Below are 25006 nucleotides of genomic sequence, written 5' to 3'. Positions count from 1 at the left end.
AATAGTTGGTAAGCTGATGGAGAAGATCCTGGGAGGCAGGATTTATGAACATTTGGAGAGGCATAATATGATTAGGAATAGTCAGCATGGCTTTGTCAAAGGCAGGTTGTGCCTTACTAGCCTGATTGAATTTTTTGAGGATGTGACTAAACACATTGATGAAGGTGAAGCAGTAGATGTAGTGTACGGGTGTCCCCCCGTTTTTCGAACGTTCGCTTTACGACACCTCGCTGCTACAAAAGACCTAAATTGGTTACCTGTTTTCACTGTTATGAGAAAAGGCAGCGCGCGCCGAGCAGCCAAGTTCCTCCCCTGGAAATACATTCTAGCCGGCATTGCTTAAACATGTGCCTGTGAGCATCTGTGCTTTATGTCGATTTACTTTCCATTAGAAAGATGAGTTTTAAGGTATCGAAAAAGCCTAAAAGAGCACATAAGGGTGTTACACTTAGCATAAAACTAGACATAATTAAGCATTTCGATTGCGGTGAACAAAGTTAGGATATAGTGAGTTTGGCTAAGGGTTTGTGGAAGTTGAAGAGGTTTTGGCATCCCATGACCAAGAGCTGACAGATGAAGAGTTGATGAAGAGGAAAGGATAATTGAAGCCGAATACAGTAGCCAACGGCCCAAAAGTGAAGTCGTCCAGGAACTGAACGTAAAGCAATTGCGTGAGATTTTCGCTGCGATTGACAATGCTGCAATGATTGCAGAAAGTATGATTTTAATTTTGAAAGGGTATGTAGGTTTAGGGCAGGATGGTTTGAGTGCTTACAAAGAACTGCATGATAGAAAAATGCGCAAGGCTAAGCAGTCAAGCATACTGTCGTTTTTCAAGCCTTCTACATCAGCCACAGAAGACGATGAACCTCGACCAACATCGAGGCAGGCAGACATAGAAGGTGACCTGCTTGCTCTGATGGAAACAGACGATGACGAGATGACACCCCAGACTCCTCTACCTCCCACCACCACAACCTCCAACGACTCAGCCTAACACACCATCATCAGTGTGCTCACCATCTTCCTGATTCCGGTAAGTGAAACTACACTGCACATACATTATTTCTACTTTATATAGGCTGTGTATTTTTATGTGTTATTTGGTAGCTTCATAGCTTAAAGGTTACTGGAAAGAATGCTTCTGCCGGGAGCGCTTGCACCGTGTGTTTCTGCCGGTGTCGTGGTTTCTCGTGCCCCACAAACGACCAGGTGACGCAGAAGATTCTTCAAGAAGGGTTAAACTTTAATTTGCAAATCAAAGCTGAGACAGTCAGTGTGCTCACCGATCCTTGGACATAGCATTTTTTACAGCAATCTCCTGGTTTAGTTGCATTAGCATATCCAATCGGTCTATAGTTGCGTATCACACGTACATCTGCCACTATTGTTTCTACCCATTGACTTAATCATGTTCTAATCTACATCTCTTAGCTATGTCTCATTAACACACCATTCTCTTCTACATTCTTAAAATTTCATTCTCCTACTAAATTGGGTACATGCATAGCAAATAGCAACAAAGCTGACTACATAGTTTTGGTTACACAGCCAACAATTTCAACTTTTATACTCCAATACCGGGAGCGCTTGTGCCGTGTGTTTCTGCCGGGACCTCTTGTGCCGTGTGTTTCTGTCGGGACCTCATGTGCCGTGTGTTTCTGCCGGGGGCGCTCGTGCCGTGTGTTTCTGTCGGGAACGCTCGTGCCGTGTGTTTCTGCCGGGAGCGCTCGTGCCGTGAGTTTCTGCCGGGGGCGCTCGTGCCGTGTGTTTCTGCCGGGGGCGCTCGTGCCGTGTGTTTCTGCCGGGAGCGCTCGTGCCGTGTGTTTCTGCCGGGACCTCATGTGCCGTGTGTTTCTGCCGGGACCTCTTGTGCCGTGTGTTTCTGCCGGGAACGCTTGTGCCGTGTGTTTCTGCCGGGAACGCTCGTGCCGTGTGTTTCTGCCGGGAGCGCTCGTGCCGTGTGTTTCTGCCGGGAGCGCTCGTGCCGTGTGTTTCTGTCGGGAACTCTCGTGCCGTGTGTTTCTGCCGGGAGCGCTCGTGCCGTCTGTTTCTGCCGGGAGCGCTCGTGCCGTCTGTTTCTGCCGGGAGCGCTCGTGCCGTGTGTTTCTGCCGGGAGCGCTCGTGCCGTGTGTTTCTGCCGGGAACTCTGGTGCCGTGTGTTTCTGCCGGGAGCGCTCGTGCCGTGTGTTTCTGCCGGGGGCGCTCGTGCCGTGTGTTTCTGCCGGGGGCGCTCGTGCCGTGTGTTTCTGCCGGGGGCGCTCGTGCCCTGTGTTTCTGCCGGGAACGCTCGTGCCGTGTGTTTCTGTCGGGAACGCTCGTGCCGTGTGTTTCTGCCGGGAGCGCTCGTGCCCTGTGTTTCTGCCGGGAGCGCTCGTGCCGTGTGTTTCTGCCGGGAGCGCTCGTGCCGTGTGTTTCTGCCGGGAGAGCTCGTGCCGTGAGTTTCTGCTGGGAACTCTGGTGCCGTGTGTTTCTGCCGGGGGCGCTCGTGCCGTGTGTTTCTGCCGGGGGCGCTCGTGCCGTGTGTTTCTGCCGGGGGCGCTCGTGCCGTGTGTTTCTGCCGGGAACTCTCGTGCCGTGTGTTTCTGCCGGGAACTCTCGTGCCGTGTGTTTCTGCCGGGAACTCTCGTGCCGTGTGTTTCTGCCGGGAACTCTCGTGCCGTGTGTTTCTGCCGGGAACTCTCGTGCCGTGTGTTTCTGCCGGGAACTCTCGTGCCGTGTGTTTCTGCCGGGAACTCTCGTGCCGTGTGTTTCTGCCGGGAACTCTCGTGCCGTGTGTTTCTGCCGGGAACTCTCGTGCCGTGTGTTTCTGCCGGGAACTCTCGTGCCGTGTGTTTCTGCCGGGAACTCTCGTGCCGTGCGTTTCTGCCGGGAACTCTATTGCCGTGCGTTTCTGCCGGGAACTCTCGTGCCGTGCGTTTCTGCCGGGAACTCTCGTGCCGTGCGTTTCTGCCGGGAGCGCTCGTGCCTTGCGTTTCTGCCGGGGGCGCTCGTGCCGTGCGTTTCTGCCGGGGGCGCTCGTGCCGTGCGTTTCTGCCGGGAACGCTCGTGCCGTGCGTTTCTGCCGGGAACGCTCGTGCCGTGTGTTTCTGCCGGGAACGCTCGTGCCGTGTGTTTCTGCCGGGAACGCTCGTGCCGTGTGTTTCTGCCGGGGGCGCTCGTGCCGTGTGTTTCTGCCGGGGGCGCTCGTGCCGTGTGTTTCTGCCGGGGGCGCTCGTGCCGTGTGTTTCTCCCGGGGGCGCTCGTGCCGTGTGTTTCTGCCGGGAACGCTCGTGCCGTGTGTTTCTGCCGGGAACGCTCGTGCCGTGTGTTTCTGCCGGGGGCGCTCGTGCCGTGTGTTACTGCCGGGGGCGCTCGTGCCGTGTGTTTCTGCCGGGAACTCTCGTGCCGTGTGTTTCTCCCGGGAACGCTCGTGCCGTGTGTTTCTGCCGGGAACGCTCGTGCCGTGTGTTTCTGCCGGGGGCGCTCGTGCCGTGTGTTTCTGCCGGGGGCGCTCGTGCCGTGTGTTTCTGCCGGGGGCGCTCGTGCCGTGTGTTTCTGTCGGGGGCGCTCGTGCCGTGTGTTTCTGTCGGGGGCGCTCGTGCCGTGTGTTTCTGTCGGGGGCGCTCGTGCCGTGTGTTTCTGCCGGGGGCGCTCGTGCCGTGTGTTTCTGTCGGGGGCGCTCGTGCCGTGTGTTTCTGTCGGGAGCGCTCGTGCCGTGTGTTTCTGCCGGGAGCGCTCGTGCCGTGTGTTTCTGCCGGGAGCGCTCGTGCCGTGTGTTTCTGTCGGGAGCGCTCGTGCCGTGTGTTTCTGCCGGGAACTCTCGTGCCGTGTGTTTCTGCCGGGAGCGCTCGTGCCGTGTGTTTCTGTCGGGAACTCTCGTGCCGTGTGTTTCTGCCGGGAACTCTCGTGCCGTGTGTTTCTGCCGGGAGCGCTCGTGCCGTGTGTTTCTGCCGGGAACGCTCGTGCCGTGTGTTTCTGCCGGGAACGCTCGTGCCGTGTGTTTCTGCCGGGAACGCTCGTGCCGTGTGTTTCTGCCGGGAACGCTCGTGCCGTGTGTTTCTGCCGGGAACTCTCGTGCCGTGTGTTTCTGCCGGGAGCGCTCGTGCCGTGTGTTTCTGCCGGGACCTCTCGTGCCGTGTGTTTCTGTCGGGACCTCTCGTGCCGTGTGTCTCTGCCGGGAGCGCTCGTGCCGTGTGTTTCTGTCGGGAGCGCTCGTGCCGTGTGTTTCTGCCGGGGGCGCTCGTGCCGTGTGTTTCTGTCGGGAGCGCTCGTGCCGTGTGTTTCTGCCGGGAGCGCTCGTGCCATGTGTTTCTGTTGGGAACTCACGTGCCGTGTGTTTCTGTCGGGAACTCTCGTGCCGTGTGTTTCTGTCGGGAACGCTCGTGCCGTGTGTTTCTGTCAGGAACGCTCGTGCCGTGTGTTTCTGTCGGGAGCGCTCGTGCCGTGTGTTTCTGTCGGGAGCGCTCGTGCCGTGTGTTTCTGTCGGGACCTCTCGTGCCGTGTGGTTCTGCCGGGGGCGCTCGTGCCGTGTGGTTCTGCCGGGGGCGCTCGTGCCGTGTGGTTCTGCCGGGGGCGCTCGTGCCGTGTGTTTCTGCCGGGGGCGCTCGTGCCGTGTGTTTCTGTCGGGGGCGCTCGTGACGTGTGTTTCTGCCGGGGGCGCTCGTGCCGTGTGTTTCTGCCGGGGGCGCTCGTGCCGTGTGTTTCTGCCGGGGGCGCTCGTGCCGTGTGTTTCTGCCGGGGGCGCTCGTGCCGTGTGTTTCTGCCGGGGGCGCTCGTGCCGTGTGTTTCTGCCGGGGGCGCTCGTGCCGTGTGTTTCTGTCGGGGGCGCTCGTGCCGTGTGTTTCTGTCGGGGGCGCTCGTGCCGTGTGTTTCTGTCGGGGGCGCTCGTGCCGTGTGTTTCTGTCGGGTCGCTCGTGCCGTGTGTTTCTGCCGGGGGCGCTCGTGCCGTGTGTTTCTGTCGGGGGCGCTCGTGCCGTGTGTTTCTGTCGAAGGCGCTCGTGCCGTGTGTTTCTGTCGGGGGCGCTCGTGCCGTGTGTTTCTGCCGGGGGCGCTTGTGCCGTGTGTTTCTGTCGGGAACGCTCGTGCCGCGTGTTTCTGCCGGGAGCGCTCGTGCCGCGTGTTTCTGTCGGGGGCGCTCGTGCCGTGTGTTTCTGCCGGGGGCGCTCGTGCCGTGTGTTTCTGCCGGGGGCGCTCGTGCCGTGTGTTTCTGCCGGGGGCGCTCGTGCCGTGTGTTTCTGCCGGGGGCGCTCGTGCCGTGTGTTTCTGTCGGGAGCGCTCGTGCCGTTGTGTTTCTGTCGGGAGCGCTCGTGCCGTGTGTTTCTGCCGGGAGCGCTCGTGCCGTGTGTTTCTGTCGGGAACTCACGTGCCGTGTGTTTCTGTCGGGAACGCTCGTGCCGTGTGTTTCTGTCGGGAACGCTCGTGCCGTGTGTTTCTGTCGGGAGCGCTCGTGCCGTGTGTTTCTGTCGGGAACTCTCGTGCTGTGTGGTTCTGCCGGGGGCGCTCGTGCCGTGTGGTTCTGCCGGGGGCGCTCGTGCCGTGTGTTTCTGCCGGGGGCGCTCGTGCCGTGTGTTTCTGCCGGGAGCGCTCGTGCCGTGTGTTTCTGTCGGGAACTCTCGTGCCGTGTGTTTCTGTCGGGAACTCTCGTGCCGTGTGTTTCTGTCGGGGGCGCTCGTGCCGTGTGTTTCTGTCGGGGGCGCTCGTGCCGTGTGTTTCTGCCGGGGGCGCTCGTGCTGTGTGTTTCTGTCGGGGGCGCTCGCGCCGTGTGTTTCTGTCGGGGGCGCTCGTGCCGTGTGTTTCTGCCGGGGGCGCTTGCCCCGTGTGTTCCTGTCGGAGCGCTTGCACCGTGTGTTCCTGTCGGGAGCGCTCGTGCCGTGTGTTTCTGTCGGGAGCGCTCGTGCCGTGTGTTTCTGCCGGGAGCGCTCGTGCCGTGTGTTTCTGCCGGGAGCGCTCGTGCCGTGTGTTTCTGCCGGGAGCGCTCGTGCCGTGTGTTTCTGTCGGGAACTCTCGTGCCGTGTGTTTCTGTCGGGAACTCTCGTGCCGTGTGTTTCTGTTGGGAACTCTCGTGCCGTGTGTTTCTGTCGGGAGCGCTTGTGCCGTGTGTTTCTGTCGGGAACTCTCGTGCCGTGTGTTTCTGTCGGGAGCGCTCGTGCCGTGTGTTTCTGTCGGGAACTCTCGTGCCGTTTGGTTCTGCCGGGGGCGCTCGTGCCGTTTGGTTCTGCCGGGGGCGCTCGTGCCGTGTGGTTCTGCCGGGGGCGCTCGTGCCGTGTGGTTCTGCCGGGGGCGCTCGTGCCGTGTGTTTCTGTCGGGGGCGCTCGTGCTGTGTGTTTCTGTCGGGGGCGCTCGTGCCGTGTGTTTCTGTCGGGAACTCACGTGCCGTGTGTTTCTGTCGGGGGCGCTCGTGCCGTGTGTTTCTGTCGGGAGCGCTCGTGCCGTGTGTTTCTGTTGGGAGCGCTCGTGCCGTGTGTTTCTGTCGGGAGCGCTCGTGCCGTGTGTTTCTGTCGGGAGCGCTCGTGCCGTGTGTTTCTGTCGGGAGCGATCGTGCCGTGTGTTTCTGCCGGGAGCGCTCGTGCCGTGTGTTTCTGCCGGGAGCGCTCGTGCCGTGTGTTTCTGTCGGGAACTCTTGTGCCGTGTGTTTCTGTCGGGAGCGCTTGTGCCGTGTGTTTCTGTCGGGAGCGCTCGTGCCGTGTGTTTCTGTCGGGAGCGCTCGTGCCGTGTGTTTCTGTCGGGAGCGCTTGTGCCGTGTGTTTCTGTCGGGGGCGCTCGTGCCGTGTGTTTCTGCCGGGGGCGCTCGTGCCGTGTGTTTCTGTCGGGAACTCTTGTGCCGTGTGTTTCTGTCGGCAGCGCTCGTGCCGTGTGTTTCTGCCGGGAGCGCTCGTGCCGTGTGTTTCTGCCGGGAGCGCTCGTGCCGTGTGTTTCTGCCGGGAGCGCTCGTGCCGTGAGTTTCTGTCGGGAGCGCTCGTGCCGTGTGTTTCTGCCGGGGGCGCTCGTGCCGTGTGTTTCTGCCGGGGGCGCTCGTGCCGTGTGTTTCTGTCGGGGGCGCTCGTGCCGTGTGTTTCTGCCGGGGGCGCTCGTGCCGTGTGTTTCTGTCGGGGGCGCTCGTGCCGTGTGTTTCTGCCGGGGGCGCTCGTGCCGTGTGTTTCTGTCGGGAACTCTTGTGCCGTGTGTTTCTGCCGGGAGCGCTCGTGCCGTGTGTTTCTGTCGGGAACGCTCGTGCCGTGTGTTTCTGTCGGGAACGCTCGTGCCTTGTGTTTCTGCCGGGGGCGCTCGTGCCGTGTGTTTCTGCCGGGAGCGCTCGTGCCGTGTGTTTCTGCCGGGAGCGCTCGTGCCGTGTGTTTCTGCCGGGACCTCTTGTGCCGTGTGTTTCTGCTGGGACCTCTTGTGCCGTGTGTTTCTGCCGGGAACGCTCGTGCCGTGTGTTTCTGTCGGGAGCGCTCGTGCCGTGTGTTTCTGCCGGGAGCGCTCGTGCCGTGTGTTTCTGCCGGGAGCGCTCGTGCCGTGTGTTTCTGCCGGGAGCGCTCGTGCCGTGTGTTTCTGCCGGGAGCGCTCGTGCCGTGTGTTTCTGCCGGGAGCGCTCGTGCCGTGTGTTTCTGCCGGGAGCGCTCGTGCCGTGTGTTTCTGCCGGGAACTCTCGTGCCGTGTGTTTCTGCCGGGAGCGCTCGTGCCGTGTGTTTCTGCCGGGAGCGCTCGTGCCGTGTGTTTCTGTCGGGACCTCTGGTGCCGTGTGTTTCTGTCGGGAGCGCTCGTGCCGTGTGTTTCTGTCGGGAGCGCTCGTGCCGTGTGTTTCTGCCGGGAACGCTCGTGCCGTGTGTTTCTGTCGGGACCGCTCGTGCCGTGTGTTTCTGCCGGGAGCGCTCGTGCCGTGTGTTTCTGCCGGGAGCGCTCGTGCCGTGTGTTTCTGCCGGGAGCGCTCGTGCCGTGTGTTTCTGCCGGGAACGCTCGTGCCGTGTGTTTCTGCCGGGAGCGCTCGTGCCGTGTGTTTCTGCCGGGAGCGCTCGTGCCGTGTGTTTCTGTCGGGACCTCTGGTGCCGTGTGTTTCTGTCGGGAGCGCTCGTGCCGTGTGTTTCTGTCGGGAACGCTCGTGCCGTGTGTTTCTGTCGGGAGCGCTCGTGCCGTGTGTCTCTGCCGGGAACGCTCGTGCCGTGTGTTTCTGCCGGGAACGCTCGTGCCGTGTGTCTCTGCCGGGAACGCTTGTGCCGTGTGTTTCTGCCGGGAACGCTCGTGCCGTGTGTTTCTGCCGGGAACGCTCGTGCCGTGTGTTTCTGCCGGGAGCGCTCGTGCCGTGTGTTTCTGCCGGGAGCGCTCGTGCCGTGTGTTTCTGCCGGGAACGCTCGTGCCGTGTGTTTCTGCCGGGAACGCTCGTGCCGTGTGTCTCTGCCGGGAGCGCTTGTGCCGTGTGTTTCTGCCGGGAGCGCTCGTGCCGTGTGTTTCTGCCGGGAGTGCTGCTGAGAGCACTTGCGTGAGATTTTCACTGCGGTGGACAGTGCTGCAATAATTGCAGAAAAGTATTCCTACATGAGATAGGATAAGCTGTGCATTTATCAAATCATTCCTGCTTTTACTATATGTTACTGTTATTTTAGGTTTTATGTTTTATTTCACATGATTTGGCTCACAAATTTTTCCCATATAAATAAATGGTAATTGCTTCTTTACAACTGTACAATGTCCTGTGTATGTTACTCAAAATGGGTTTTTTGGTTTGTTAACAGCAGGAATGCTTCTTTGATAAGTGTTTCTCTCGCAGTTATTTTCCTTTATACTTGTTGATATGGTAATTGTATTCATTTGTTAACCAATGGGGAATGTTATTTTGTCTTGTGAGGCTGGGAATTTGGGGGGAGGGGTTTTCGCGGGCTTTTGGGGAGAGAGCGGGAGGAAGACGCCGAGGAAGGTGGACGTGCTCTGCACTGCTCGGAAGACCACCGGGTGTGGTCCTAGGTGCGAAGACGTGGAGGTCGGAGGCAAGCGACGAGGGATCGAATGGTTCGATGTTTGAGCTCCAACGATGTGCACTAAACTGACTGAACTTTGCTAAGTTGGTGCCTTTTTGTTTTTTTCCCTTGCATATATATTGTATTGCCTAATACTCTTTTAATTTTAGTAAACTCTTTAAAGTGTATTTCATAACAGTATTTGTTGTGGGTTTGATACTGTGGGTGGGCACGAGGCATAAACTCGATTCTCACAGCACCTGCATGTACGGGAGGTGGGATTGATGTGTGGCTGGATCTCCTTTTCCCCTAGACTTATACCAGCCTGTTGGGTAAATGTTACACAACATTCCGACTTACAAACCATTTCATAGGAACGCTCTACCTTTGAATAGCAGGGAAAACCTGTATATGGATTTTAGCAAAGTATTTGATAAGGTACCCCATGCAAGGCTTACTGAGAAAGTAAGGAAGCATGGGATTCAAGGGGACATTGCTCTGTGGATCCAGAACTGGCTTGCCCACAGAAGGCAAAGAACAGTTGTAGACAGGTCATATTCTGCATAGAGGTCGGTGACCAGTGGTGTGCCTCAGGAATCTGTTCTGGGACCCTTACTCTTCGTGATTATTATAAATGATGAGGAAGTGGAGGGATGGGTTAGTAAGTTTGCTGATGACACAAAGGTTGGGGGTGTTGTGGATAGTGTGGAGGGCTGTCAGAGGTTACAGTGGAACATTGACAGGATGCAGAACTGGACTGAGAAGTGACAGATGGAGTTCAACCCAGATAAGTGTGAGCTGGTTCATTTTGGTAGGTCAAATATGATGGCAGAATATAGTATTAACTGTAAGACTCTTGGCAGCGTGGAGGATCAGAGGGATCTTGGGGTCCAAGTCCATAGGACACACAAAACTGCTGCGCAGGTTGACTCTGTGGTTAAGAAGGCATTCAGTGCATTGACCTTCATCAATAATGGGATTCAGTTTAAGAGCTGAGAGGTAATGTTGCAGCTATATAGGGCCCTGGTCAGACCTCACTTGGAGCACTGTGCTCATTTTTGGTTACCTCGCTACAGGAAGGACATGGAAACCATAGAAAGGGTGCAGAGGAGATTTACAAGGATGTTGCCTGGATTGGGGAGCATGCCTTATGAGAATAGGTTGAGTGAACTCCGCCTTTTCTCCTTGGAGCGATGGAGAATGAGAGGTGACTTGATAGAGGTGTACAAGATGGTGAGAGGCATTGATCGTGTGGATAGTCAGAGGTTCTTCCCCAGGGCTGAAATGGCCAGCTCGAGAGGGCATAGTTTTAACGTGCTTGGAAGTAGGTACAGAGGAAATGTCAGGGGTAAGTTTTTTACGCAGACAGTAGTGAGTGTGTGGAATGGGCTGCTGGCAGTGGTGGTGGAGGTGGAAATGATAGGGTCTTTTAAGAGGCTTCTGGATGGCTACATGGAGCTTAGAAATATAGAGGGCTATGGGTAAAGCCTAGGTAGTTCTAAGGTAGGCACAGCTTTGTGGGCCAAAGGGCCTGTATTGGGCTGTAGGTTTTCTATGTTTTATGCTCTTATGGTAAAATGCTCCTCAGTCTTCTGAGCGTTTTTTCATTTGTGGAACAATGCAATTAACTATCAACAACCATCAGCCAGGGAAAAACATGATGGTAAGAAGGGCCAGATCAGAGTTACCTTTTTTTCCCGCTCTTGTAACCCTCCAGATTCAGATTTACATTTATCAGTGACTGCGCAAAAGTCTCAGCCATATACATATATGTAAAGCCAGGACTTTTTGCACAGTGTAATATTTGTCAACGTGGAGCAGAGAGCAAGTTTGTAAATCCAGCAGGAGCCAAGATATTGGGAATGGCAAGGCTGGAGCATTGCAGGAGGGGTGTGAGACAGATGGTAGAGAAGGAATGCCAGGGTGGGGGTCTTGGCATGGGTGCAGACACACCCAGCCCTAAGACACCAGGTAAGGTCATTTGATTCCAAACAATTGGTTTATTGATCATTACAATATGTCTCCCTGGTGATTCCCACACCCTCCCCTCATCTGACGCCCCCTTCCCACAATCAGTCCACTATAATAACACACATCAGAAACAGGTTTATCATCACTCACAGACAGTGATCTGATCTTCAGCTAAGTCACAATAATGTACAAACACAATCTGCCTAAACTAATAACACACAATTATACTTTTCATGTCTGTATTGAACACTTTATCATTCACAGTCCAATCTGCAAAAAGTATATGAACCCTTGTATTTAATAACTGGTAGAACCTCTTTTAGCAGCAATAACCTCCACCAAATGTTTCCTGCAGCTGCTGATTACACTTACACAACAGCGAGGAGGAATGTTAGTCCATTCCTCCATACAAAATTGTTTCAGTTCGTCAGTATTTCTGGGATACCTTGCATGAACACCCATCTTCAGGTCATGCCACAGCATCTCAATTGTGTTAAGGTTTGGACTCTGACTTGGCCATTCCAAAACTCACATTTTCTTCTTTTTAAGCCATTCTTGATTTATTCTTGTGTTTCAGATCATTGTCTTGTTGCATCATCTAACTTTTATTAAGCTTCAGGTGACAGAGCATGACCCTGACATTCTCCTGTAAAACGTCTTGATACAATTGTTTGTGTGTTCTTAGTTTAGACAGATTGTGTTTGTCTATTACTGTGACTTAGATGAAGATCAGACCACATTTTATAAGTAATTAATGCAGAAAACCAGGTAATTTCAAAGGGTTCAGAAAACTTTTTTGAAATTTTGTTTTTTTTTTGCAGCAGCAGCTGTATAGTGCAATTCATAAAACAACAATAATACTGTGGAAAAACCTTCAGCTCCCTAGCTATGTATATGTGTCTAAGACATTTACATAGGACTGTATATCGAAATGTACAGTGAAATGTGTCAATTGCGCTAACCAAGACACCTGAGGATATACTGGTGGCAGCCCACAAGTGTCACCACATACTCCAGCACCAATATGCCCACCGTGTTCAGCAGAACAACACAGAACACAACAAGCAACAGCGGCAAAACATTCTATGTTCCTCCTTCCCATCCACTCACAGTGCTCTAACCCCCAGGACACACTGAAGGTCCTCTTTTGCCTATACCGGACTCGTGGATTTGCAGACACTTAGCTCCGATTTCCCCGGTGTATTTTGCAGACCCAGGTTCGTCGTTGGGCCTCAACTTCTGGATATCTGATTGACCTTTGGGTTTCGATCCATATCTCCTAACATCATCATAGAAACACAGAAAATAGGTGCAGGAGTAGGCCATTCGGCCCTTCGAGCCTGCACCGCCATTCAGTATGATCATGGCTGATCATCCAACTCAGAACCCTGTACCTGCTTTCTCTCCATACCCCCGATCCCTTTAGCCACAAGGGCCATATCTAACTTCCTCTTAAATATAGCCAATGAACCAGCCTCAACTGTTTCCTGTGGCAGAGAATTCCACAGATTCACCACTCTCTGTGTGAAGAAGTTTTTCCTCATCTCAGTCCTAAAAGGCTTCCCCTTTATCCTTAAACTATGACCCCTCGTTCTGGACTTCCCCAACATCGGAAACAATCTTCCTGCATCTAGCCCGTCCAATCCCTTTAGAATTTTATACATTTCAATAAGATCCCCCCCTCAATCTTCTAAATTCTAGTGAGTGTCATCTGGACTTCTAATACTCCGCTGGCTATTAATCCAGTGTTTAATAGTGACCAAAAGCTATAACACTGATCAATGTTCTCTGAGCATCTGAACAATCTACTTCTGTTCATCTTTTAGATTCCTCTTGATCCAGACTAACTTCACTATCACCCTATGTTCAGTGCACATTATTGCTATATCGCACGACCAATATCTAACCTTCAAGTGGCACTTATAGCAGTTACGTGAAAAACAAACCAAAACTGAGAGACTGAGTGAAGAACTTACTTTATTATGAAGCCAGCAAAAATGAATGCTATTTTAACGATAAAAAACTAACAAAACTAGCGTAGCAAGTGAAATAAGTGAAACAAGCAAAACAAGCTGTCAACAAAAAAAATCCATGTGCCCTACTAAGTCTCTCTCTGACTTAAACCAATGGAACTAAGTGTGATTATGAGATTAATCTGCTTCTGCCACGTCCCCATCCACGTGACAAATCACCATACCCATAATAAACATAAAATCCAATGCAGACAGATAGAAAATAGATACATATCTCCTGCAGCAAAATTGGAGCAGATTAGCTGGCCATTATTTCTCCACTATTGTGACTAGTTGACAATAACAAAACTCTGAAAAGATTCATCAGTGCATGAATGGGCAACTAAAGAAATCAGATATGTATTCTTTAGAGTTCAGGAAAATGAAGGGTGAGGTGACTGAAACATAACCGATCCTTAGGGGGTACCATCACAGGGAAACATCGCGCTGTCTACCACCAGTGGAAAAATCTCAAAGGGTTTAGAACATAGAACATTGCAGCACAGCGGATTCTTATGCCCACGATGTTGTGTCAATCTTTTAACCTACTCTAAGCTCAATCTAACCCCTCCACCCATATACTCTTTTTTCTATCATCCACATGCCTAGTTTCTTAAACGTCCCTAGTGTATCTGCCTCTATCGCCACCCCTGGCAGGAAACCCCTGGAAAGCACCAACCTTTGACTTCCTCTTTATACTTCCCTCTGCTCTCCTTAAAATATTGTCCGCTTGGGATTCAACTCAATTTTTATTTTAACTTAATAATACCTTTTGTCATGCACTGTACTGCTGCCACAAAGCAACAACCTAGTAATAATAAACCTGATTCTGATGGTTATAAAATTAAGGGTTAAGGGTTATGCATTGGAACAGAATAGCTATTTGGCTCATAGCTGATTTATTAACCCTCTCAACTGTATAATCTTTGAAGCCCTTACAAATCAAAAACCCTATCAACCTTCACTTTAACTATACTGAATGACTTAGCCTCCACAACCATCTGTGGCAATGAATTCCACAGATTTACCACCTTCCAGCTAAAGACATTCTTCATCAATCAGCTCTATCCTAAAGGGACTTATTTGTAGTCTGAGGCTGTGTCCTCTGGTCCTAGACTCTATCCACATCCTCTCCACATTCACTCCATCTGGGCCTTTCAATATAGATGGTGATTTCAATGAGCGGGCGGTGAGGGAGAGGGACAAACTGTCAATGTTTCGGGCTGAGGCAATTCTTCCAGATTGTTGTTCAATATCTTCAGTCACTTATGTCAACTGTTAAACATATTTCCTATTCCTTTCATACTCCTCCAATCTCTTAAACTATTTTTATTAATCTGCAACTTAAATTCCTGTACTGCCCAGAGTCAATGGTAGGCAAGAATAAAATTTTTTAAAATCTTTGCGAGAGAAAATACTTTTTGATTTTGGTCCTGAATTAGGATTTTGTAAATATAACCGAGGCTAATCAGCAGTAAGTTGAAGCATGAGCCGTAGGCATACAGTGCAGAAACAGATCCTTCAGCCCAATACATCCATGCTGAACAGTGCCCCCAACTAAGCTAGTCCCATGTGCTTGCATTTGGCTCATATCCCTCTAAGGCTTCTAAGGTCCACAGGCCCCTTGGTTAATGGTATTGGTCCAAGTATAATAATGGCATTGTGTTGACACGTGGCCAAGTGGTTAAGGCTTTGGGCTGGTAATCTGAAGGTCGTTAGTTCGAGCCTCAGCCGAGGCAGTGTGTGTGTCCTTGAGCAAGGCACTTCACCACACACTGCTCCTGCACGTTTATAGCCCAGTGGCGGCAGTTGGTGCATTATGGATAAGGCATAAGAGATTGGGAATCCCTCCTTTAGCAACAAACCAATGAGGAAGCTAACTAGCATATCATCTCTCACCAGATTCCTTCCTCTCCAGCCCTTCACCTTTTCCATCCATCTAGCTTTACCTATCACCTTTTATCTATTCTCCTTCCCCTCCCCATACCTTTTTATGCTGCCGTCTTTGCCCTTCCCTTTCAGTCCGAAAAAGTGGGTCTTGGGCCGAAACGTCAACTGCTTATTTCCCTCCATTAATGGTGTCTGACTGCTGAATTCCTCCAGGATTTTGTGTGTGTTGCTCAGGATTTGCAGAATCTCGTGTTTATATCCACTCAATGTTGTGAGCGATGAGCCAACGAGGAAGTCTCATAGTGCTAAAACCAGTTAAAACTGTGATCAACCCCTTGTTACCTGGCATCAGCTTTGCTGTAGGAAATAATCTGTTCTCTATAACACTAAGTTCTTCCATCAACTGTTCGGGAGTAATCGGAAGTTCCAGTTTCTTGCAAAGAAGCTTGGCTCCATCTAAGGCATGCATTCCCATCATTACGCTCTTCAACTCCCATGTAAATGTCTTGTTATAATGGGAACACACTTCTTCAAAAGCGACAGTGTATAGCCTCTCCGTGTCTGCGACAGAGAAGCAAATGATAAGATTAGCTTTAGGTGTCAGACGTTCATTGAAACATTGAGTGAAATGTGTCGTCTGCATCAACTACTAACAGGATCTGAAGATGTGTTGGGGCCAGCCCACTTGATCTTACAGCTGATGCTGTAAAGTGGTACATTAACCACTACGCCACCGTGTCTGCCCGTGTGAAAGTACTTGATACTCTTAAACTTACAGCTTTCTTTCTTTCCTTCAGTTCAAGGAGAAAAAGAGCCACAAATCAGATGGAATTTAACGCAGACCAGTATGAGGTATTGCTCTTTGGGACAACAAACCAGGGTAGGATTCATACAGTGAGCGATAGGGCATTGAGGGTTATGGTAGATCATAAGGATCTCAGAATACAGATTCATAATTCCTTGAAAGTAGTGTCGCAGATAGATAGGATCATAAAGAGCTTTTGGTACACCGGTTTTCAAGAATCAGAGCACTGAGTACCGGAGTTAGGATGTTATGTTGAAGTTGTTTTAGACATTGGTGAGGCCTAATTTGGAATATTGTTTGCAGTTCTGGTCACCTGCCTATGATAATATATCAAACAGATTGAGAGTGCAGAGAAAATTTTCAAGGATGTTGGCAGGACTTGAGAACCTGAGTTTTAGAGAAAGGTTGAATTAATTAGGACTTCATTCCTTAGAGCATAGGAAAATCAAGGGAGATTTGATAGAAGTTCAGTACTGTTGAAAAGTCTTTAGACAGGCACGTATACATAGCTCGGGTACCTAAGACTTTTGCACCGTACTGTAGTAATTTTATATACCGCACTGCGCTCTGCTGCAAAAAAAAATCATGACATATGCGAGTGATGATAAATCTGATTCTGATGTGGGTCTCTACTGTGGACTGAGAGTGGGAAGGGGACAGGGAGAGGGGAATCATGGTTGGGAAAAGGGAAAGGGAGAGGGCAGCAGGAAGCACCACAGACATTCTGTGATGCTCAATAAAACCAATTGTTTGGAATCAAATGACCTTGCCTGGTGTCTCAGGGCTGGGTGTGTCTGACTTGAACTAGCCCCCGCCACCGGCACTCCTTCTCTGCCACCTGTCCCACACCCCTTAGCAGCACTCCAGCCTTGCCATTCCCAACACCTCCTGCTCCCACCAGATTTACAAATGCGAATTCCACTCCATGTTGACAAATACAGTACCTTGCAAAACTATGAGGAACATAGATGGGGTAAATGCAAGCATTGAGGCTGCATGAGAGTGTGAAAGGTCAAGGTCAAGGGTGAAAGATGAAATGTTTAAGGGGAACATGAGGGGGAAGTTCTTCACTCAGAGGCTGGTAAGATTGTGGAATGAGCTGCCAGCACAAGTGGTACAAGGTTCAATGTCCACACCTAAGAGAAATCTGGATAAGGATATGGATGGGAGGGGTATGGAGGGCTATGGTCTGTGTGCAGGTCGATGGGACTAAGCAGATTCATAGTTTCCCATGGACTAGATGGACAGAAGGGCCTACTTCTGTACTGCAGTGTTCTCGGACTCTGTCAGCATTAAGGATCTAGATCATCACCATACAACAGGAAAACAGGCCATTCAGCCCATCCAGGCTGAATTAGTCAACATTAGCCAACGTTCGGCCTATAACCTTCTGAACCTTTCTAATCCTTGTAGCTATCCTCCTGGCTTTTAAAAATTATTGTACCTGCCTCAATCACTTCCTCTGCCAGCTGATTTTAAAAAAAGCTGTCCCTCAAGTTTGGGGTGGCACAGTAGTAGAGCAGTTAGTGTAACACTTCACAGCGCCATTGATCTGGATTAAATTCCCACCACTGTCTGTAAAGAACTTGTACGTTCTCCTCATGACTGTATGTGTTTCCTCCGGGCGCTCCAATTTCCTCCCATGTTCCAAAGACGTATCAGTTAGTAGGCTAATTTGGTCAAGTGTAATGTTTCTTCTAAGGTGTGCACACACATACCTTTTGCTACAACACACAAAGGAATTTAAACTGTGCACAAAAGATTGTCACCCTCTACCTCGCTGGCACATATATTTCACGATCGTACACAATCACCTTTCCTTTTCCAGTTTTTGATGCGGGCAGTGTTGGCAATGTGGAGTTGGCGACCATTTGTCCACAGATTGTAGAACTGACTTATTTTTGCTGTTTTTATTGAAGAAGTTATTCGGGGCGCACATTTTGTCACTGGGCAAAAATTTGCACAGCACAAGATTTTGGTCCGCACTGGTCATTACAAATTAGAGGACACATTGGTCACTTGGGTGTAATTGGGCAGTGTGGCTCATTGGGCCGCAAAGGCCTGTTACCGTGCTGTATCTTTAAATAAACAAGTTCCTCTCACCTTAACCGTGTTCCCTCTAGTTTTTGATAACCCCACAACTCTGAGAAAAGACTGAATGTACCACCTGAAGAAGAGTCTTGGCACAAGACAGCAATTGGTTATTAGTTTCCTTGGATGCTGCCTGACCTGCTGAGTTCCTCCAGCATTTTGTATGTACAATGTCTTGTGTATGTGACTCAAAATGGCTTCTTTGGTTTGTTAAGAGTAGGAATGCTTCTTTGTCTGATAAGTGTTTCTCTCGCAGTTGTTTAGCTTTAGACTTGCTGATATGGGGATTGTATTCATTTGTTAACCAATGGAGAATGTTATTTTGTCTCGTGAGGCTGGGAACTTTGGGGGGGGGGGGGGGTTTTGCTGGTTTTCGAGAGAGTCGGGAGGAAGACGCCGAGGAAGGTGGACGTACGCTGCACTGCTTGGTTGACCACCGGGGGTGGTCCCGGGTGCAAAGACGTGGAGGTCGGAGGCAAGCGAGAAGGGGTCGAATGGTTCGATGGTTGAGCTCCAACGATGTGCATTAAACTGACTGAACTTTGATAAGTTGGCACCTTTTGCTTTTTCTTTTCTTTCATATATATTGTATTGCCTAGTACTCTTTTAGTTTTAGTAAACTCTTTAAAGTGTATTTCATAATGGTACCTGGTGTGAATTTGATACTGTGTGCGGGTGCGAGGCATAAACTTGATTCTCACAGCACCTGCGTGTACGGGAGGTGGGATTGGTGTGTGGCTGGATCTCCTTTTCCCCTAGACATATACCAGCCTGTTGGGTAAGTGTTACATTTGTGGGGGCTCCACACTCTCTCCGGGGATGAGGATGAGGAGACACCGGTGGTGCTGCCCTCCTGGTGGGGACTAACTCCACTGTGGTGCGATGGCTCCTGGGAGCTTGTAAGGAAAATCTGTTGGAGGTGCTGGTGTACCTGGACGATTTGATAGTGTTTGGATCAACTTTGGAGAAACATGAGGAGAGGTTGTTGAAGGTGTAGGGCCAGCTTAATGAAGAAGGGCTGAAGCTTTCCCTGGACAAATGCCAGTTCTGCAAGTCATCGGTTAGCTACGTTGGCCATATCATTTCACAACAGGGATTGGCTACTGATCCAACCAAGATAGAGGCCGTGACCACCTGGCTGAGACCCCAGAAAGTGGGCGGTCTGCGCTCATTTTTGGGGTTCTGTGGGTATTACCAGCGATTTGTGAAAGGATACGCCGAAGTGTGTCACCCGTTGACTCAGCCGTTGTGTGGTTATCCCCCGGTGGGGAAGAAAAGGAAGGGGGACCGGAGGCAAGACACTGGAGGATACTGGAACCCGGCGGAACCTTTTGGCTCGAGATGGGATGATCGATGTGAAGAGGCGTTCCGGTCTTTGAAAAGGGCGCTGACCCAGGCCCCTGTGTTGGCTTTTGTCAAATCCCCAAAAGCCATATGTGCTGCACACGGATGCCAGCCGAGAGGGTCTCGGGGCTGTTCTGTACCAGGGGCATGGCAAAGCATTGAGACCAGTAGCCTTTGTCAGCCGAAGCTTGTCGCCCTCTGAGAGAAGCTATCCCAGTCACAAGTTGGGAATTCCTAGCGCTGAAGTGGGCAGTGGTGGACAAGCTGGGCGATTACCTGTACGGAGCCAAGTTTGAGGTGAGAATGGATAACAATCCTCTTATATTTTGACTTCAGCTAAGCTGGATGCCACAGGACATCGGTGGCTGGCGGCCTTGTCGGCATATGAGTTCAGCCTGAGGTACCGCCCAGGAAGCAAGAATGTCGATACAGATGCTTTGTCACATCAGGAGCCGGGGGAACAGGAGAAGGACGAGGAGTGGGAGACTGTCCCTGCCCCTGGAGTGAAGGCGATGTGTCAATTTGCTATCACCATGAAGGCCGAGGGAAGAGGGAGGCTGGAACGAGCCATGGACCACTTGGGGGTTTTTGACGACGCCATACCCCTAGCTTACTGTGACCTGACCGCACTGCGGACTAAACAGTTGCCGGAACTGAGTCTGGGGAAAGTGGCAGCTGCTCAGCAAAATGACCTGGGTCTTGGCACTGTGTGGAGAGCGGTAGAGAAGGGGGATGTGGCGTGGGCCGAGAAGGAGAAGCACCCAACTGTGCCTCTGTTATTGAAGGAGTGGCCTCGGTTAAAGTTAAAGAACCAAATATTGTACTGGGTAACGGCACCTCCGGACCAACCTCGCCGTTGGCAACTGGTCCTGCCGGAGAAGTATCGGCAGACTGTGCTCCAGGCCTTACATGATGATTCTGGACACTTGGGGGTGGAAAAGATCAATGGATTACTCAAAGACCGGTTCTACTGGCCCCAGATAAGGGGGGAAGTCAAAGAATACTGTAGGAAATGCCGTCGTTGCATCCAGAGGAAGACCCTGCCAGCGTCAGCGGCTCCACTGTCGCACTTGCAGAGTGTGGGACCTCTGGACCTGGTATGTATGGATTTTCTGTCAATCGAGCCTGACACCAACAACACCGCAAATGTCTTAGTCATCACCGATCATTACACTCGCTATGCTCAGGCATTTCCCACTAAGGATCAGAAGGCGACGACAGTGGCGAAGGTGTTATGGGAGAAGTATTTTATTCATTACGGCCTTCCCAGGCGAATCCATAGTGATCAGGGGCGGGACTTTGAGAGCCGCCTTATCCATGAATTACTGACTATGCTTGGGGTTGAGAAATCCAGAACTACCCCTTATCACCCACAGGGAGATCCTCAGCCAGAGAGATTCAACAGGACCCTATTGGACATGCTCGGGACACTGGAGATTGGGCAGAAAAGTAAGTGGAGTCGTCATATTGGACAATTGGTTCACTGTTACAATTTTACTCACAATGATGCTACAGGGTATGCGCCCTATTATCTGATGTTCGCGCGGGAAGCAAGGTTGCCCATTGACTTGTGTTTTGGGGTTGAAGTAGGTGAATTACCCGGGAAGCCCTATCTAAAGTATGTGTCCGACATGAAGAGGGAGTTACAGCGGGCGTACAAATTGGCCGAAGCAGCAGCTACCAAACAAAATCACAGGAATAAGATGCGGTATGACCGAAAGGTGAAGCTTGTCCAATTATTGCCGGGCGACCGGGTCCTTTTACGGAATTTGGGACTCCCTGGTAAGCACAAGTTGGCAGATCGATGGGCGGCCAGCCCCTATGTAATAGAGAGCCAGATGCCGTATCTACCAGTTTACCGGGTGAAACCTGAGGATGGGAATGGGCCTATCAAAGTGCCCCATCAGAATCACCTGCTGCCCCTGGGTCAAGCGGTGCAGGTGGACAAGGAGCCAGTGGGAGGTTGCGACTAGTGCAAGGGTTCTGCGAGGGCGCGGAGCGAGGGAAGAGGCCGCTGCTGAAGAGCGGGGGAGGGTCCTCAACCTGGGAATGGATACTGATTCGGAAGATGACGAATCAGATGAGTGGCCCCTGTTCCCATTCGCTGGCGCTCCAGTACCAGAAGAGGAGGCTCCTGCCCCTTCCCATACTGAGTTGGGTGAGAGGAGGGAAGGTAGTGAGGGTCAGGTGGAGAGGCAGCCAGCGTTTGGGGGGGGGGGGAGAGGGTGGAACCCGAGTGTGAGTCGGTGGGTTCTCAGGTGAGGGGGGAACCCCGTGAGGGAGAGGGTGAGGGTCTGTCAGGTAGACCTGGGGTGTCCGAGACAGTGGGTCCGCAGGTGAAGAGGGAGCCCAGTGAGGTGGAAGGGTCGGCAGAAGGGGTACGGAGATCTCAGAGAAGTAGGCGCCCCCCGGAGCAGTTGACATATGTGGTACCAGGAGAACCAAGTGTGATTTCTACTGCTCTGGGTAGTTATGTCGCTGCTTTCTGCACCTGGGTTGGGTTTTGTGTGTTGCAAGAAGCTTTGGGGAACTCTGGTAATGCCATGAGGGCATGACATTTGCTGGTGGGGGGAGAATGTACAATGTCCTGTGTATGTGACTCAAAATGACCTCTTTGGTTTGTTAAGAGTAGGAATGCTTCTTTGTCTGATAAGTGTTTCTCTCGCAGTTGTTTAGCTTTAGACTTGCTGATATGGGGATTGTATTCATTTGTTAACCAATGGAGAATGTTATTTTGTCTTGTGAGGCTGGGAACTTGGGGGGGGGGGGGGGGGGTTTCGCAGGTTTTCGAGACAGTCGGGAAAAAGACGCCGAGGAAGGTGGATGTGCGCCGCACTGCTCAGTCGACCACCGGGGGTGGTCCCAGGTGCGAAGACGTGGAGGTCGGAGGCAAGCTACGAGGGGTCGAATGGTTCGATGGTTGAGCTCCAACGATGTGCACTAAACTGACTGAACTTTGATAAGTTGGCTCCTTTTGCTTTTTCTTTTCTTTCATATATATTGTATTGCCTAGTACTCTTTTAGTTTTAGTAAACTCTTTAAAGTGTATTTCATAATGGTACCTGGTGTGAATTTGATACTGTGTGCGGGTGCGAGGCATAAACTCGATTCTCACAGCACCTGCGTGTACGGGAGGTGGGATTGGTGTGTGGCTGGATCTCCTTTTCCCCTAGACATATACCAGCCTGTTGGTTAAGTGTTACATGTATGTGCTACTGTGTTTGTGCACTCACCCTATCTATGCCACCACCCCTCCCATGATTTCACACAGGCTGAAGGAGCAATATCTTACATTCCGCCCGGGTAACCTTTAACCTGATGACAGGAACTTCAATTTTTCAAACCTCCAGAGGTTGCCCCCCTCTCCTCTCCACCATTTGTTTCCCTCTCTCATCTTAACTCCTGACCTCCTCCACCCCTTTATCTGTCACTAGTCCCTGTGTTGGATTCCCTAAAGGTTGGTTTGCAAGTTGATTCAGTGGTGAGGAAGCCAAATGCAACCTTAGCATTCATTTCAAGAGAACTAGATTATAAAAGCAAGGATGTAATGCTGAGGCTTTATGAGACACTGGTGAGGCTTCAGTTGGAGTATTGTGAACAGTTTTGGGCTTACTGAAGAAAGAACGTGCCAATATTGGAGAGGGTTCAGAGGAGGTTTACAAGAAAAATTCTGGGAATGAAAGATTTATCATTTGAGGTGCATTTGGTGGCTCTGTGCCTGTATCAGGGGGTATCTCATTGAAACTTAATGAATTCTGAAGGGCCCACGTAGAGTGTATGTGGAAAGGAAGCTTCCAATAGTGGGGGAATATATATTTTGGACTGGAGGTGGGGGCTTCTTCACACAGAGAGTGGTGTGAATGTGGAATGAGCTGCCAGATGAAGTGGTAAATGCAGGCTCACTTTTAACCTTTAAGAAAAACTTGGACAGGTACATGGATGAGAGGTGGCTGAAGGGATATGGTCCAGGTACAGGTCAGTGAGACTAGGCAGAAAAATGGTTCGGCACAGCCAAGAAGGGTCGAAAGGCCTGTTTCTATGCTGTAATGTTCTATGGTTCTATACCAATCAACTTCCCCGCTTTACTTCACCCCTCCCCCTCCCGGTTTTGCCTATTGCCTGCAACCTTGTAATTTTTACTCTCTTTCCATCACTTTCTTATTCTGACTTCTCCACTTCCTTTCCAGTCCTGATGAAGGGTCTTGGCTTGAAACATCACCTCTTTACTCTTTCCATAGATGTTGCCTCACCAACCAAGATCCTACAGCATTTTGTGTGTGTTACTTTGGATTTACAGCATCTGCAGACTTTCTCATGTTAAGATTACCTCTCAAGTCTCCCACAATCAAAGGAATACAATAGAAGCCTATCCAACATCTCCCTATAATTTGGTCCCCCAAGTCCTGGCAGCATCCTTATAAACCTTTTCCAAGTCCATGTGGATGGATTACTGAATGATTTCAAGTGCAGTGGAGTTCTTCCAACTCCTTTTCTCTCAGTTCTGTGAGGTGCAGAAATGGCACAGACCAGCTATAAGGCTTGAAAGGAAGGAAGGAGGTACAGGAGCACCAGGACAAGGACTGCCAGACAGGGTAACAGCTTCTTCCCTCAGGCTCTGAGACTAATGAATACCCTGTCACCGTCGAGATCTCATCACCAGGACAGCCAGCTGTTTACCTGTGCTCCACACAACGTGCATTTGAATTATATTTTATTAACCTATTTATGGTAATATTCTGTGTTAGTGCTGTGTGGTGTATGTGTTGTGGGTGCACCATGCTCCAGAGAAACATATCTTTGTTAGTTGAATATACATTTGAATTTGAGAAAAGCATCTAGTGGTATTGGTTTCTGTGAGTCAGAGAGACAATATCTTATAAGGACAGATACACACCAAAGTATAATATGGTGTTCTGCTGTCAAGGTGAATCTATTTTTGAAAGAGGCTGACCATTTAAGGATACGTTGGGGAAGTATGTAATTAAAGGACAACTGACTGCATCATGGGTTAGTTAGACAACCGTTTCTCCTTTTACATTCCTCTTTGATTACTTATCCTTTGCTAGATGAATAATACAAGCACATAACCTCTGGCTTTTTGCATCAGACGCAAGACGTGTATGCGTTTTGGAATGGATCAACAGGACAAGTCCTGCTAGGGTGGAAATCCAGTACTATATCACTGTAAGAAATGTAAAAAGAAGCAATTGTCTGCTAGAGGAACTCAGCAGATCGAGCAGGGTCTGTGGGGGGAAGAACAGGAGTAGAGAGAGACACGGCTGCCCACATTCCCACTCCAAATCCTTTGGTGTGAACCTTTGAGAGAGGGCAAGGGTGGGATGGGGAGGGTAAGAAGGGATAGGTAGAGGGGGAACAGAGAAAGTGGGGGACGGGGATAGCAGGGGGTATGGGGAGGAAGTGGGAGTGGGATGATAGGGATATGGGAAGGGGGTAATAACAAGGGGGAATGGAAAAAAGGAGGGAATGGGATGAATGGAAGGGGGCAGAATGAAGGGACCTTGCTTCGTGAGAGCTGGCCGTAAACAAGTAGAGACCCTAATTAAATGACAAACAGGCTCTGGGGAAACACAGGCCAACTTACCCAGCAGCAGCCCGTCCATGTCGAAAATAACGTGAGTGATCGGCCGGTACAACGAGGATGCTGCGGCCGCCATGTCGCCGGTGAGAGTGGGCCGAGCAGCGGACGCACGGAGTGAGTGAGGGGGGGGAGTCTGCGCTTCACTCCGCGCCGCCGTACCATCAAAACCCCACGCCGGGAGGCGGAGATGAGAAATGCAACGTGTAATTCATTATATATTTAATTCCCATGCTCAGGAACTAAATATTCCGCTTCGTTCCGTTTGTTTTTTTTAAAAGGCTATGTGATCGGACTTCGGTCGGCCATCTCAAGCTAGGGAGGCGGGGCTTAGAACAGTGACGTCATCGTCCTCGGGTGACGTTGCGACACCGAGCAGTGGGCG

At 51.1% G+C, this 25006-nt stretch overlaps 1 protein-coding gene across 2 annotated transcripts in view; it reads right to left on the bottom strand.

Moving 5' to 3' along the window:
• pudp (pseudouridine 5'-phosphatase) overlaps positions 1-24939 on the bottom strand; it is a 105643-nt gene extending 80704 nt beyond the window's left edge. For both annotated transcript variants that reach the window (XM_059963747.1, XM_059963748.1), the window contains exons 1-2: positions 24628-24939; positions 15128-15346 (exon numbers count right to left, since the gene is read on the bottom strand). In XM_059963747.1, the coding sequence (XP_059819730.1) occupies positions 15128-15346; positions 24628-24700 (292 nt within the window). In that variant the 5' untranslated portion in view covers positions 24701-24939. The remainder of the gene's footprint in view (positions 1-15127; positions 15347-24627) is intronic.
• Positions 24940-25006: the final 67 nt, after the last annotated feature.

Source organism: Hypanus sabinus, chromosome 3 (genome assembly GCF_030144855.1).
Source record: "Hypanus sabinus isolate sHypSab1 chromosome 3, sHypSab1.hap1, whole genome shotgun sequence".
Lineage (NCBI taxonomy): Eukaryota > Metazoa > Chordata > Chondrichthyes > Myliobatiformes > Dasyatidae > Hypanus > Hypanus sabinus.
Note: the sequence above shows the minus strand (reverse complement) of the source record. Positions and strands in the feature narration are given on the sequence as shown.